Here is a 15889-nt window from a genome sequence, read left to right as displayed (position 1 = left end):
AGAATAGAACATTCAGCACTGATCCCTTTAAAATAATGAGAAGAAAATATAGTTAATTGCTTGCATCTACTTGCAAAGCTAACACACATTCTCTTTTCTTTGTTAGAAAGGCTGCAGATTTCATTAGGTTGTTGAGCTGTGACATACAACAGTTTAAGCTACTCTGCTTCGCTTTCAGGTACTACCATTAATTCTAATCCTACAGCTTTAATGCAAAATGAAGAAAACATAAAGCACATTCCTGTGAATGCTTTGATTAAATATGAAACAAAAACAAGGTAGGTACAACATAACATCTGAGTGATAAGAAAACTGACATAGTAGATCTTGTACTGAGGAGTGGAGTTCTGTAGGAATTTTAAGTGTATATCATTTAAAACCAAACTGCTGACAGATGTTTGCTGCAATACTTGTTAGAGGGAGTCGTTATTTTTATAACCTTTTAAATTCCTCTGATTTATAGAAAATGGCCATTTAAAGTCCATAAAAGTTAATCCCAACCATGGAATTATTTGCCTAAACCGAAATTTCCTCCCTTTGCCGAGGGCTTTGCCCACATGGGGAACTGTTAAAGGGCAGCTGTGTGGGGCTACCTGCTGCCTGAAGGCACCGATCCCCAGACTGTTCACACAGGGTCTGCAGCAGCCCTTGCCTCAGTTTCTGAGAGTCTCAGACAAAGTCATTACACAAAAGTAAAACTAATTCTTCCTTGGGTGCTTCCTGAAGTCAGGCCAAAACCAAAATGTCTTCTGTGCATGCAGAGTGTGCAATTGTCAAAGATCAACAATTTATCTCAAACCCCATTTTCCTCCATCACCTCTGATAACACTGTTCCTCTAAGATTTAGCTTCAGTACCAAATTTTGCCCCTCACGTACCAGATAGTTCATAGGCTGGCTTAAAAAAAAAAAGTTTTTATAATGGAAAAAGAATTATAGATTTTGTTCTCACCACCAGGTCACTCACAATGACCACTCACAGCACAAATTGTGGTAGTCACTAGACAATACTTTAATTGCACAGACCTATCTCTTCAATTAACCATCATGACTAAATTTCATGCTAGGCTGGAGCATGGTAAATATTTGCTGAGAGTGTGTTGTTTGCTTTTGAGTCATGATGATTAATGCAAGTTAATTGGCAATCAACTCAAATTACAGCAAGACAATACTGGAGACTGGATGTAGGGATTGTGTCAAGACAGATTTTTCCAAATAGAGAGTATTTATGGCAGCCAAATCTTGTTTCAGATTCACAGGTTTCAGGAGTTAAACTACTCTGCTCCACTATGCAGCCTCTCTAGACTGTGATTTTTGTATATAGTTTTTATATCAGAATTTAACCAACTCAGTCCAGCACACGGGGTTTGCAAACGTACTCTGCAGCACATGGCTTGATAACTTTGAAGTCATGCTAGCTGGATCTACCTGAGGTGTTTCAGGTCTTCTTAGATAGTATCATTTCAAGAGGTTCGTTTTCTGTCAACTCAGCAGATGTACAAACCTTTGTACAGAAATGGTGAGAGCAGGTATCTCCCCCCAGTGCAATGCGTGGCTTTCCTCCTCAGCAGCCTGTTATTTGTGCAATGTCTCTTCCCATCTTTTTAACGTGTGGGCAGAACGTACTCCTGCCTCAGGCACTAATCACTGCTACGCCTCTGCCCTGCCTAGAGGAATTCCTTCCTTGAAAGGCGGTGAGTATTGTGGCTCATGCAGCAATCGGTCCCCTTTCCCACAGCGAACTTTCTTTTTGTCTCTGTCCTTAGGCATCATTTCAACTCTAGTAAATGGGATTTCAGTTCCTTTCCTACAAATCAGGGCTCTGGCTCACTAGCTGACCTGCTACCACAGTGTGGCTGGAATGGAAATATGGGAGTGGTGCTATTTGGTCTAGTTACCAGTTGTTGTTTACTAGAATAGTAAGAACATAATGTTTTAATATCCCAACCCATTATAACCTGGTTTAGATATAACCAAACATCAAAGCTAACCAATGAGAAACAGTACAGCATTGACTCACTCACTGTGCTATTCTATAGATGTGTAGAGACATATAATTATTTTTCTGAACCAAAGTTTTATTTGAAAACAAAAATGTTCACAATCTGACTTTATGGCTTGTTTTCATATTTTGGCATGGTATATTGTATTGGAAAAAAATGTCTTTAATTAAAAGCAGCCTTTTGAACATTACCCCAGACTTCAGTTTTCATCTGTTTTACTGCTTCTCTCCATGTCCCCTCTCCCTCCCACATACACTCCATGTGTTTAACCCACCCTTAAAAACTCCCATCGCTTCCTTCTCTATTGTTTTGCGAGTCCTCCTCTGAGGTCTCCGTGCCTACACAACACCCTCTGAAGACTGTCTGTGCGGAGTGTAGCCCCTGCATGCTGTTTGGGGTCTCCTCGCTGTCCCCACAGAGCGAGTGGATGTGCTGCCAGGGCTGATTAGGAGTTTCGTAACGACCTTTCTACCCAGCTCACGAGTGCTTTGCTGGTGTCACCAGGGACTAAAGGGAGATGGTCTCTCACACGCTGCCGGGGCTTTTGCTCAAGTTAGCAGAGCACAGCGTCACGGAAGGCCTGAGGCTGAGCTGAGACCAGACAGTCTGATCTCGAGATGATCTAGTCCACCGCCCTGCTCAAGCAGGGTCACCTAGAGCCGCTTTCCCGGGGCTGTGTTGAGTTGGGTTTTGAATATCTTCACACATGGAGGCTCCACAACCTCTTTCGGCAACCTGTGTCAGTGCTCAGCCACCCGCACAGTAAAAAGGTGTTTTCTCAGGTTCAGACAGAATTTTCTGTATCGTGCCCATTGCCTCCTGTCCTGTCACTGGGCACCACCGAGCAGAGCCTGGCTCTATCTTCTTTACACCCCCCATCAGTTATTTATACACATTGATTAGATCCCCCCTCAGCCTTCTCCAGACCTAATGGTCCCAGCTCTCTCAGCCTCTCCCTGTGTGTCAGATGCTCCAGTCCCTTGATCGTCTTTGTGGCTCTTCACTGGTCTCACTCCAGTAAGTCCACATCTTCCTTGTACTAGGGAGCCAGGATATTACAGGAGAAAAAGGACAGTCTTCTGGCTAAGGACATTGACTGCCATCTTGTAGACATAAATTAACTACCATTTATCAGCCCAAAGTTCTCATAAAATTTTGGCTTTAATCTCTCTTTAATTCACTAATTTAGCTAAAAAGCAGATATTACAATACTGTCTACTGTCAATGAGTAGCTGGATGAAAACATTTTTGCCAGTGCCCATGCTAAGGTCTCAAGTGCTTTTCTGAGAGCCGCAGGTACAATTACCTGTGATCCCTTTATGCTTCAGGGTAAATGAGAAGCCAGACTTTAGGGTAAAAGGTTCATTTCCGCTTGCTCTGCACACTTGCAGTTGTGCCATTGACGGCAGTGGAAGCCTCCAGTGACTTGCTAAGATGCATACATCTCAGGTGTACGTGGTGCGTACAGCTATGCCGCAGACGCGTGATGTCACTTTGTGTCGAATATGAAGAAATATGGAACAGATGACTCAACAGAGAGGCCAGAGTCCCATGGAAGAAAGTACCAAAGCCTACGCACAATGCAAGTGCGTATCGGGAGTAGGATGAAGGTAGTGGAAAGTAGTTTTTAAAGCATGCCAACACCTTTTGGGGATCGCCAAAACAAATCATTTATGTTGCGGTAAATAATGAGTGACATGAAGCCAACTCTGTAGGAGAGCTCTCAGTTCCACCCTTGGAACAATTTAGTGAGTTGAGGTTGAACAAGGCAGTGTTGGAGCTGTAAGCAAGGTATGTGTCCTAGCATGGTGCTCCAGCAATGTGGCTATTCATTGCCTGGCACTGTTTCCCCGAGGCAATGTGCTGTGCTGTGTAGATCAACCAAGAGCAAGCTCAGATATTCTCATGCCACAGTTGCATCACGCATGTGGGTATGTCCTTTAAACTGCACTCGTGCTGCAGGCAGGTCATCCAGGCTCACCAGTCAGTTCCAGAAGGATTCTGCCCCCAAAAATTCTTTAAGAATTAGCCTAGTGTTCATACATTTTTTGTGGTCTGCACAGATAAAAGATGTGGGTTGTAAAAACTGTCTTCTCTGTATAACTTTTGTTCACTGCATGCATGCCATTTTCCTTGCTGTTATGCTGGGTCCTGATTACTGTATGGTCACTTGCAATCACTGAAATAAGGGGAAATTATCTGAAAATTATGCTTAGGTGAAGAAGCACTCGGGGAAATAATAGAAAGAAATCCAGTGAATGGCATAATGAAAAGTGTAGTATTTTTCTGCTGTAGTTTATATGCTAAATAGTTTGCTTCTGTGAATGCAGTGAAAATACATACCGATTTTTCATTTATTTTGTCATAGGCTGAGTACTTCTACGAGTTCCTGTCTTTGCGCTCTTTGGATAAAGGCATAATGGCTGATCCAACTATAAATATCCCTCTGCTTGGAACAGTTCCTCATAAAGCATCAGGTTTGTGCTGTTGATATTATAAATTGTGTTCCTGTAAAAAATATTCCACAGCCAGTAAAGTCTAAATATTTTATTATGAATTGCAGTTCTGAAGTTTATTGCTAAAGAAATGCTTGCCACAGCACTTGACACTGAACAGTTTGTGAGTGCCTTGCCTGACTACAGCAGCATATTTTGTCTGAGCCAAGTCGCATGAAGCTTTTATGTGTAGATAAATCAGCAGGAACTTGTGCAAAATTGTTGCATAAAATTCATGTGCATGAATACTATTACTTCAGTTGTGCAACTTTTGGAAAACAAAATCTTTGATCACTATAAGGAATAGTTATCAAATTATTCTGTTTCTCAGAGGTTGCAGTTTGTGGACATTTTACTTCCAGTTGGGGCAGCTGTTGTCATCAGGCGTTCAGCTCAAAGACACAAGTTCTATTTTAGGATATTATCATTTACCACTTTTCCCTTAGTTGTGCGTTCTTAGTCCTTCACTGGAGCTTATAGCTTCACAGCAGAGGCTGAGCCCAGGCCAAGGTGAGTGCTCCAGAAGCACCACAGTGCACAGTGAGCCAGGTGGAGTAAAAAAGCTTTCCATGAGAGGTTATCGAATCCACTTTGCTCTGAAGTGGATGAATAACAGTTTACGTGCTCTGTTCCAGGGCTAATGCGTGATAGTCTCTGGCAGAAAGGCAGAAATGTACATCTGGGTGGCAGTAGTGTCTTAGTGATCATGGTTTCATGATCAGCCTTAGCCAACCTACGACCATGTGGGATAAAATGGGAAAGAAGTGAGAAATGAAACAGGAGGACGGGGCTGCAAGTGGAGCACTGATATACAGGTTTACATCTTTGACCAGTCTTTCTTTCTCTTCTCTTTTTCAGTTTATAAATTCTGACAGTTTGTGTTTGATATCCTCTATTTTCGGCTTGTAGTAGAATGGTGTTGGAAGTAATGTTGCAGCACAGCTTTTTACTGTGGCACCTGGAATATAACATTCATGACTGGTGTCTCCATTCGGTGTGCATGGAATGAGTAGTATTGAAAATGGATTTGGGTGAAGAGTGCTATAATATTTATTTCATAATTGCTGCAATTTAATTGGTTGCAGGCCTGATAAATTAGCAAGTAAAGACACTTAAAAGTAACTAAAAAGTTCTTGTTAAGACAAAGGCAAAGTTCTTGTTAAGCATTATTTCTATCTCCATATAAAGCAGGTGAGATATGTGGGAAGCTCTGCAGTCAGCATCCTCTAATATAAGCTAGTTTCTCCTTTAATTTTTAACTATCTAGAAAGGCTAGACCAAAATGACCCCCTTCTGACTGTGTTTAGGAAAACATAATCTACAAGTGCAGGGAGGCCGGAGATGAGATCTCATAGTTCCAGCAGAAGGTCTGTTAACCATCATGATGGGAGGTCTGATTAAAGCCAAAAAGGACTTACCCTGTTTGCAGCACTGGTACCTCAGTTCCAGGACTAATACAGGCATGTCCATGGCGTTTCCTTACCTGGATCACGTGCAGTGCACCACTGCGCTTAGTATATATAAGCTGTGTTTAAGTCCTGTTTGGCATTATAGTGAGTCCGGTGTTTAACAGCAATTGATAATCAGTACACGTACAGTATTTGAAGCATGTACGCTATTTAACAGTGAGCCATTAGTATGATGGTGGTTTTTTTACACTGACTGCTAGCTGGCCAAAATTAACTAAGCAGCCTTAAATAAATAGATGCTATAAAAGTAGTGAATGTTTGCTACTTTGTAGTTATTTCTGTAATTTATATGTTCACAAAACAGTTCTGATAAAGCTAGTCTATTTTGCCTGAATCTATTGCATTACCAAATCATTCTTCTGCACATATGCATGTCAGAAGAAACTCAGTCACAAGCTTGTATTTAGTAACAAATCAACAGTAGCAAGTTATTTCTTGAAAAAGCATTTCAGCCCAGAAGATTACACTAAAGGCAATTAAGGAGGAATAGAAGAGGAAAGACAGCTGTATTAAACATGAGAGTGGGAAACAAAAATGAGGATTAACAGTTAGATATCTTACTCAGAGGTAGATGAACCCAGTAGTCTTGTCAAAATCAGCGGACTTTTAAAACTTCTTTGAGGATATTTGCCTACCACCAATAAAGCATAAGGATGCCTTTAGTGCTTTAGGGCCTGCCTAGCATATATTTTGTCTTATGGCCAATGGTGGCCATAAGAAGACCTGTGGAAGAGCAAGGGGAGGGCAAGCATATGTGATACTTCTGTTTACCCTCTCAGCTCTGACTAGCTTCAGCTTGGAGGATTTCCTGAGTCTTAAGTGATTTGTCTTTTTTATAACCCCACACGGGTTACAGATCTCTCTTTCCAGTACTTGTCTAGGCTCTCTTTGATACCATTATTTTCTGGTATCTCCAGTCGCTTTGGTAAGGAGTTCACTGCCTCCCATTGCGTGAAGATCCCCCTCCTGTTGTTTCAAGTCTGGCTGTGACAGCTTCATGTGGTGGGCACTAGTCCTTGTACTGGCAGAGACAGCAGTCGATCCATACTGTTGGTCCTATCCAGGCCAGTCATGATTTTGTAGATGTCTGTTATGTCCCCTCCTAATTTTTCTCTTTGCCAGGCTGAAGAGTCACAACCTACTCAATTGCTCCTCATTGGATGCAGCCTTGTTGTCCTTCTCTCAACTTTCTCTAACCCAGTATATCCTTAATGAGATGAGGTATCAAATCCTCCTCGAATTTAAATTAGATTTAAATCACTTAGGTTCCTTAGACTCATTTGAAAATCCCATCCCCAGATCCCAGGATTGCTACCTGATCCAGTGCTCACAAGACGGGCATTGTTACACCTAGACACATGGTAAGGTGTTAAGAAGGCTGGAGAAGATGCCTTTCAGTGAGAGCTTAAAGAGCTAAGACTACTCAGCTTGTCCAAAAGAGATGTTTGAGAGGAGTGTGGGTACCTGTCCAATGAGAATAGGCTGGCTGCTCATTTCACAGGGGAAAGCCTGCAAAGATCCGGTGGTTCAAACTGAGGTCAGCAAGTTCAAAACGAAGACAGGCATTGTTGGTGGTGGCAGTGATTAATGTCTTGACCACCACACTGAGGAAAGTAAAACCAGCTATTGGTCTGTGCCCAGAAGAAATGTAGTGGCCTGTGACTGAGAGGGGGCTAGCCAGCCCCTCCTGTCCCTGTCTGCACCAGCCAGCGCAGCGCCGTGCCGGTGCCACCGGTGCAAGCTGACGTGCCTGGGCTGCTGGCACAGTGCTGCTTCATGCGTTTCACGCAGGCCCCCCGGCCCGCTGGCCAGGCTCACGACTCCTCCTCTCCCTGCCCGCTGCTGGTGTTGACACATTAAAACGTGCATGCTGAGCAACCAAAGCTGCTGAAACTCTCTCCAGGCTCGGCGGGAGAAACCGATGCCTTCTCTGGGTGCAGCAGCATCTGTGCTCGTTCTGCCATGCTGGTAGAGAGGGACAGTGGGCTGCAGGGCTGTGCGTGGACTCCCACCCTTCTCCAGACCCTGCATGACCGCTTCTAATGGGATTGGTAATTCAGAGATGTCCCTTAAGCAATCCCACCCCTGAGACTGTAGGTGGCTTTTGCTTATTAACTAAGTGGGTAAAGCAATTGCCTGCAAACTTGAAGAGCTGTGCAGACACACAGGAGTTACTCTCAACCTACCTCTACTGGAGAAAATTTAGGGAACCTTGGTTTCCTGAACAGAAGGCAAAGGCATGAGCTCCCAGACAAAAGGGATTAAAGCTGCATCCTGCACATCCCTGGAGAGCATTCTAATTATCAGCTAAAATTAAATTAGATATGAATCACTAGGTTTCCTTAGGTTCCTTTTCAAATTAGTTAAATTTTCCTCACTCCTGCTACAGCCGTCTGCTCTGCAGCCCTGGGTGCAAGCGCTCCAGAAGATGCAGAAATATAAATGCACAGGAGAGGCAATTCTGTGGCCTGGTCGTGGGATGATGGCTAGCAGAGAGAAGCCCTGAGCTGTGATTCCCTCTCCTTGTTTGTAGCCAGTGATGGGCAAATGCAAACTGCATCCTGAATTTGGGAAGCAGGGGCCAGACCTGACATGTGCCCAGCCACAGCCCTGCTCAGCACTTCTGTAGCCCATGGGAGCTCACGGCCGTGGTTCTGGATGCACGGGACTTTAGCTCTGTGCTTTGTTTCGATGGTAGTGCTGTTGCTGCGTGCTTAGCATTATTGGAAGAGGCATAAAAAGGCAGGGATTCAGGCAGAGTTTAGGGACTTTATTTCAGCTCTGAACCACCACAAAGCTCAGCCAGGATCTGGTGCTTATTGCTTGCAGGAGGGTCCTTTACTGCATTTCTATGTGCCTAGGAGTTCGGACATACGGGAAGTCCAAAAATACGGATGCTTCCAGGGCGGGGAGTGCTGGAATAAGGGGTTTCTGACCTGTCCCCTTGGACTTTAGCCCTAAGAGATGCATGTCTGGTCTTTGCCCTAGGCATTTAAACCCACAGCCAAATCTCAGGGGAGATCAGGGGTTTCCTACCGATTCAATGAAGTCTAGATATGACTATAGTGCCATCATTAAACTTCTGCCATATCTTCCTTCCCATAACAATTTGCTCAGCTAAGTCACACATAGCCCAGTACAAGCACTGATTTCCTGCACTTGCGCTGTAAGAAGGTTACTACAGTTTAAGAAGTTCACTGCATTTAAACTAAATTTAATCCACTGTAAGAGTTTCCTTCTTACCACATGGTTACATGCTTTTTTTAAGGGTCTTTTAAAAGATCAGTGTAAAAGTGCTTCAACAATGAAATTGCTTTATAATGAAAACTGCAACAGACCTTTCAGTCTGTAGGACTTACCAGAAGCAGAATGTGTTTCAGCAATAAATTATTTTGTATTATACCAAGGCAACAAATAAGGCCCAATTATGACTTGCAAGATTTTTTATAACGAGCAATTTAAAACAAGCCAAATAGGACTGTTAGCTCAATATTTGGTTCTGAAATCTCAGGCCAGCTTCAGAAGAAATGAATAAACAATTTCTATTAGCTGGATCTAACTTACAAAGCAGCTAGGAAGAGCCAATTTTGAAGAAAAGAGATAAAATCGTTTCATCTGAAGATTATTTAAGATCACTTGTGACAATCACAGAGGAGCATTCCATAGCTCTGAGGTATCGGGCTTGCTTCCTCATTAAAATACTCCAGATTTACTGGCCTTAATTATTTACTTAAACTCTTTGTAGTTCAAAAGTTTTTGAATACCTTTCCTGGAAAGGCAATCTCCAAATATCACTACACTTAACAAGTTCTGTCAGAGTGATGTGTCTCTGTCTTCTTTTTAAATATTTGCACCCACGATCTTATTTATCAAGTGTACCATCTTGCCAGCACTTTATGGAGTAAGCTTTGATTAAATCAGTATTTTATTTAAGTATTAATTGCAATATCCAAAACAGCAAAACATATCTAAAGTAACTATTTTTCCAAAATGTGTAAGGTGTTTTTGCAGAAGTTGTGTGAGAGCCTGCAAAATTTAGACTCAGAAGTGATCAACTCAGCTTAGAAAATTAGGAAACAGGCTTCCAGCTTGTTTTGGTGTATCCTCAGATACCTCCACATGAGTAATTGCCTTGTCTGCAAGCAAAAGTATGTTTGCGTTAAGATCGCTGTCTGTGCTGCAGACTGTTGGGGTTGTGTCAGTAAATGAGTGCAGGCTCATCTCCTGTGCTGCTGTACTTCCAGTCCTGGAGCTGCCTGTGAATAAGGTGATCTGTGTATCTCCGTGTTACAGGTGTTCATCAATGGCATTACTCTAAAGCTTAAATATAAATCTTATCTATATTTTTTAGTATTTTGATGTATGCTTTTATATGTGTATAGATATATGTGCATGTAAATATAAATGTTATTGTTATTATTCTCCTTTAAGTCGTTCAGGTCGGATTTCCTTGCCTTGGAAAACAAGATGGGGTCGCTGCATTTGAAGTGAATGTGATCATAATGAATTCAGAAGGCAATATCATTCTCCAGACCCCTCAGAACGCCATCTTCTTTAAAACCTGTCAGCAAGGTAACGCTAAAGAGGACATGCCAAAATACCGTTAGACCTGGTCACCTAACTTTCTTATGTTTCATTCAGGAGCATGGCTAGAGAAGATGGAAGTGCTCACAGAATGTGTAGCAATGGTGGTGAACGCCAGGCAGTTCTGGCTCTGTTCATGTACTACATGTTTACTAACCCTTTTCTTACTATCAGCTGTCTCCCTTAGCAGAAGGGGTTGGAGGCATTTATCCTCCTGTTCACAGCTCATCACATCAAGGATGTTGACAGAAATGTATCATGTGAGAATCACCTGTTAGCAAATGATTTGAGGTGCTTGGAGGAGAGCCAGTCCTGTGAAAACAAGCTGAGGCTCACATTTCCAGAAGTGGTACATAATTTGGAGAGCTGAACTTCTGGGATCTGTAGTGGGGACACTGACTTCAATAAATACTGTTTGGTGCCTTAGTTCAACAGTTCCTTAAATCTCAACTCGCACACACAAACCGAATGGAAAAATCCTAAATCAGAACATTTTTGCAAAATTTGGCTTTACCTTCTCTGGAGCTCAGATGGCAACCTCTTGGTTTTGGAAACAGGTAAGGTGGTGGAAGCTGGTCCTCAATACTTGCAGTCATCAAGCAGGAAACACACAGGATGTGCTGGTAGAAGAAGGGTGCCATGAAGTTATTGCAGTGTTTACTTGGAAAGGAGGGAACCTGTTTAACCAACCAATCTACGAACCATAAACACTATGCAATAAGACTTTCTGGATTAATTTGATACACTACAAACAACTATAATTATCACTTTAAACTGAGGCTGTGGAAATTGAAAAATCAGTATCTAAGATAAGGCGGTTATCCCGTGTCGTGTGCAATTGTATCAAATTAACCCATGACAGGGCTGATGTACAAAGAGTGAGATTTTTATTCTTCTGCTATTAAATCTTCATTCCCAGTCCCACACTTTCTTCTCTGCGCTCTTTTCTCTGAGCTAATTGGCTGTAGTGTGGCTTCAAAGAGCAAGCAGCAGGAGCAGGAGTTGTTTATTCTTTGAAACCTCACTACACCTAAATAGCAAAGCTGCTTGTCTCCTTTGAAGCCTTGCTGCTGCCAATTAGCCCAGGGAAAGTGGAGGTGGGGGAGAAGAAGTGGGCAGAGAAACAGGAAGGAAAATGGGGGCTTAATGGAAGTAAAATCAATCGGATCTCGTGTACAAAGTTGGGTGTCTGGAGTAAATACAACACAAAACATTTGCTATCTTTTTATTTTCAGTTCAGGTCAAAGATACTGAACTTAATAAACTTTGGAAATAATGTTGGGGTAATCTAATAGGGAAAACAGAGTTACAGGTCTGTGTTGTGGAAAAATGTGGCTTAAAGAGAGAGGGCTCCAAACTCAGTTTAGTAATAGCATTCATCCAAGTTATCGTTTCTGTGCTATTAGTTGTTGTTGTTACTATGTTGATATGCGAAGTAATATTTAACAATTTAGCAGTATTGCATCATATGGCCTCTCAGGAAAGCTGAGGTGATTATTGTCCCGGTCCTTTGTTCCTGGAGCCAGCTGAGAGATGCAAGGATGATTTCCCAAACTCCAGAGGTGGGCAGAGGAGGAGTTTTCTCGCCTTGTCTCTTCCAGCGTGTACCGGGGTAACTCCCACTCCAGCCCTCTGTCCTGTGAGGCGGACACTTCAGTGTTCTGGGACAGATGCTGAGAAGGATGAGAATGTCCTTACCAGTTGGTGTTAGAGCAGGGGCGAGTTTCCTTCCTCTGAAAGACATCGTTCGTGGCGAGGAGCTCCGATTCCTCCTGCCAGGGCCCCGGTCACTGTTTCCAATCATTCTTGGCCATCCAGAAGGGCCCCCGCCAGAGGAAGTGAAGGGAGCAAGGGAGCAATTTTGTGGGAGAGGAGAGGCTTTGTTGTGGCTAAGAGATGGCCACACAAAAAATGATGTTTTCCTATTTTTCTGTTTGAAATGGTATGTATTTAAGCATGCATTTTCTGTAATGAATAGCAGCTCTGCATTCGGGTACAAAGAGAGAAGCATTTCCAGAAAGAGTCCTAGAGTACAGTGTTGGAACACAATAAGACAAAAAAGCCTTTACCACTATTACTACTGCTGCAAACAGCTTTACTTTTAAAGCAACACTTTTTGCTTCATGTATCTATGGCCTTGGATGGAAGAGCATTTTAAAATTACACCTTTCCTCCTCTCTCTTTCCTGTTTGTTTGGCAGTTGTACACGGCATCCAGCCACCTGACTGGTACATCAGATTTTTTTTCCTTTCGCTTAGTCTCAGAGTTACCCCTCGCATCCCACTAAATAGAGAGCTATAACGTGAGTGCAGCAGAGTACTGCTCGTAGTTATAGCAGCCATCCTGTTTCCTGTGGCTCTAATCAGCTGTTAGATAAATTTTCAAAAACAAAAGTTTATTTGTGTATGAGTCTAACTAACAGATATGTCACCTGATTCAAATATTGGAAGAAGGGAGAATCATTCAAATTTGTTTAAGTCCAGGGTTATGTTTTCTTCTGTATTAATAGGAGTTACAGTTTAAAGAATCTCTGTGGGCTGCAAAAATGTCTCAGGCAACCTGACCCTCCTGAATTTATAGACATCCTGCTATTCCTTGCCACTTTAAACAAGTACACTTTAAAGGCTGTAACTGCTTGAATCTGAACTCGGGTATTATTCAGTTGGGAATCAGTGTGAATCGATGGTACATCTTTACAGCCTATGGATGGTAGGTGCCAGTACTTCCTGATGAAATCAGGTGACAAGGCACTGGAGAAGAAGTAAGGATACTGTTGGCAGGTGTTGTCAGTCCCGATGTTTAAAGCACTGTTACACTAAAGGAAAAAAAAAAGACATGATGCCAACATTACAGCCAATTGCTGTCTAATAGATGACCTTTAAGTCTGCGTGGAGATGGTTGCAATAAGATTGCTCTCTGAGTTTCGGTCTACCTCAGAGTTTTTTGAACCTTCTCACTCAGAGTGTCACGCAGCATAGCATCAAGATGAGCAGGTCATGCCTGCTCTGCTAAAGCTGCCTTGTGGCCCTGGTACCACTGATCACAAGTGATGTTCACTTTTTCTAATGGGAGTAGGCATCCTCTCCTGCCTGCCGCCTTCTCTGTGAGAGATCTAGGAAGGTATTTTTGAGCAATTGTTTTTCTACCTAGCAGTCATGTTTTCATGGGGTTCTGTAGGGTTCAATTTGTTTGCCTCTTGTTTGATGGACTCTGGTGTTTCGAGGATGGTGATGGTACCCAGAGGTATTTCTCATCCTTGCATAAAGCAGCCCGTGTTGCCAGATGCTGTAACCAGTGTTTGATCGATAGTTGAGATGTGAATGGGTTGGATGATGATGTAGGACCACTGTGCAGGAATGCTTTCATCTTCCTTTCTGGCCTTCTTTCCTCCAGCCTTGAAGCCAGCTCTTTCATTTGAATACAGATTTCATCACTTTGTCACCTCAGTAGTAAGAGATGTAGCAATTCATGCAATGCAAGTTGCAGTGCAGTCTACTTAAGGCTGCAGAAATTGAAACTGGTCCTGCGTGCTGAGGGCAGGTCTAACCAGTGATGCAAGTCCTGCACTGCCTGCTCCTTTCTGCATGGAGGAAAGTGCTGGACTGAGCAGGGCACCCGCATCACTCATGCACTTGCAGAACAGCAGAGCAATGGAAATGCACAGTCTGTCAACAAGCACATCGTGCGTTTGTCTGAACGTGTGATGAAACCTCTATTTGTAGACTAACAAAAAAGGAACTAATTTCTCTTGAGGAGGTCTTGGCTGAACTTCCATTTCTGCTAGCATTTGCCTGTCTGTCAGTAAATATTTTTACTGTTGTGTCAAAGGAATATATTGATCCAACCAAAAGCTGGCTGGCAGCTGAAGTGTGTAATATCCAATTAAGATTGTCGTTATATTTTATGAAGCGGAGTGTCCAGGAGGATGCAGAAATGGAGGGTTTTGCAACGAAAGACACGTCTGTGAATGTCCAGATGGATTTTACGGGCCTCACTGTGAGAAAGGTAATTTAAAAAAAATCTTCTCAACTGTCTTCTTTACCATAATCTCAACAAAACTGTAGCTACTGCATTGTAGCCTCTCCTAAAAGAATGGCCTGTTCTGAAGATTTCATATATTTTGAGTTCACACACGTAAGAGAATTACTATCATCATCCATGGTCTAATGGAAACATGAATTGCTTACAAGAAAGATGTTTTCTCTCCAAGAGATTGCTTTTAACAAAAACTGACACAATAGTTAAGTGATCCTTAATCACAGGGAATCCATCTGGTAAAAAGATTAAATAAAATTTTTCTGCTAATAAGGACTAGCTGGGAAACAAAGCACAGGACTTTTGTTGTTCAGCATTTGTTTATTTGGAGATAATATCTAATTTGGAGATAAGATCTAATTTGGAGGCAAGCTGACAACAAAGATGGGAAGATGAAGGAAAGAGTCTCCTTTTCCTTTCCATTAGTGACTAATAGCCCCAAATGACATTTCCAGCAGTTGGGGACCGAGAAATTGAGTGACTTGGCAAGGAAACTGGCTCTTCTTATCTCTTCCTTCCCCTCCCCCAGTGGCAGACTCTCCCCAGGGTGACTTGAGATGGAGCAAACCATCCCCGTGGGCATCCTATTCCAAGGGCATCCTGCACTGAGCTCCCAGACGCTCTGGCTACATCCAAAATATTAAGTACAAAGGATGAGTTCTCTGGCCTGGAGGCCAAGGGGGATGGTGCAGTTTGCATTCATATGTTCAAAACTCTCTTTCCCTCCAAACTCCCTTCTGGGAGGAGCCCGTGGCCGCTGCTTACCTTGGGGCCGTGCCCACAAGGGTTTGCCAGTTGGCCAGGGATAAAGCCGTGCCAGGAATGGCATCAACAATTTCACAAGATGGATGATCTTGTGCCCCCACTTCGCCCCATGCCTGAGTGCTGTTTAACTCACTGGTATGGACCCAGCCTCACTCCAATTATGGGCAACCACAAAATGAAGCATTGCCACCTGACTGGAAGCAGCCTTGTAGGGTGGCCACAACTTCAGAGAAGGCTTGGGAGAGCACAGGTGCTCTGGAGGAGGTTCACGGGGAGCATGCAGGACAGTTTGGCCACCAAACCCCAAACCAGGCCACGTGACAGGCTCCCCTAGCCTAAATTAGGTATCCGTGCTTATGCTCAGGTATGCAGAGGGAGAAGGGAGGGTTCATTGTAAAGCCTGCCTGGGAACCCCACTGAATTGCTGACACCTCTGAGCACAGCCCCCAAAGAGACAGTCCTGTCTGCATGGCTGAGGCACCAGCTGCAGCACCAGAGTCCAGTTATAGGGGGGGGACTTCAAATATCCAGAGGGTGCAG

The 15889-nt window shown here is 43.1% G+C and overlaps 1 protein-coding gene across 1 annotated transcript in view; it reads left to right on the top strand.

Annotated features, from left to right (window-relative positions):
* WIF1 (Wnt inhibitory factor 1) overlaps nucleotides 1-15889 on the top strand; it is a 45723-nt gene that overhangs the window by 20039 nt on the left and 9795 nt on the right. Inside the window, exons 3-5 of the mRNA XM_075491607.1 lie at nucleotides 4370-4478; nucleotides 10397-10537; nucleotides 14459-14554. Coding sequence (XP_075347722.1) covers nucleotides 4370-4478; nucleotides 10397-10537; nucleotides 14459-14554 — 346 coding nt within the window. The remainder of the gene's footprint in view (nucleotides 1-4369; nucleotides 4479-10396; nucleotides 10538-14458; nucleotides 14555-15889) is intronic.

The sequence above is a fragment of the Mycteria americana genome, chromosome 1 (assembly GCF_035582795.1).
Source record: "Mycteria americana isolate JAX WOST 10 ecotype Jacksonville Zoo and Gardens chromosome 1, USCA_MyAme_1.0, whole genome shotgun sequence".
NCBI classification, from domain to species: domain Eukaryota; kingdom Metazoa; phylum Chordata; class Aves; order Ciconiiformes; family Ciconiidae; genus Mycteria; species Mycteria americana.
The sequence above is the reverse complement of the archived record's forward strand: the minus strand, read 5'-3'. Positions and strand labels throughout refer to the sequence as shown.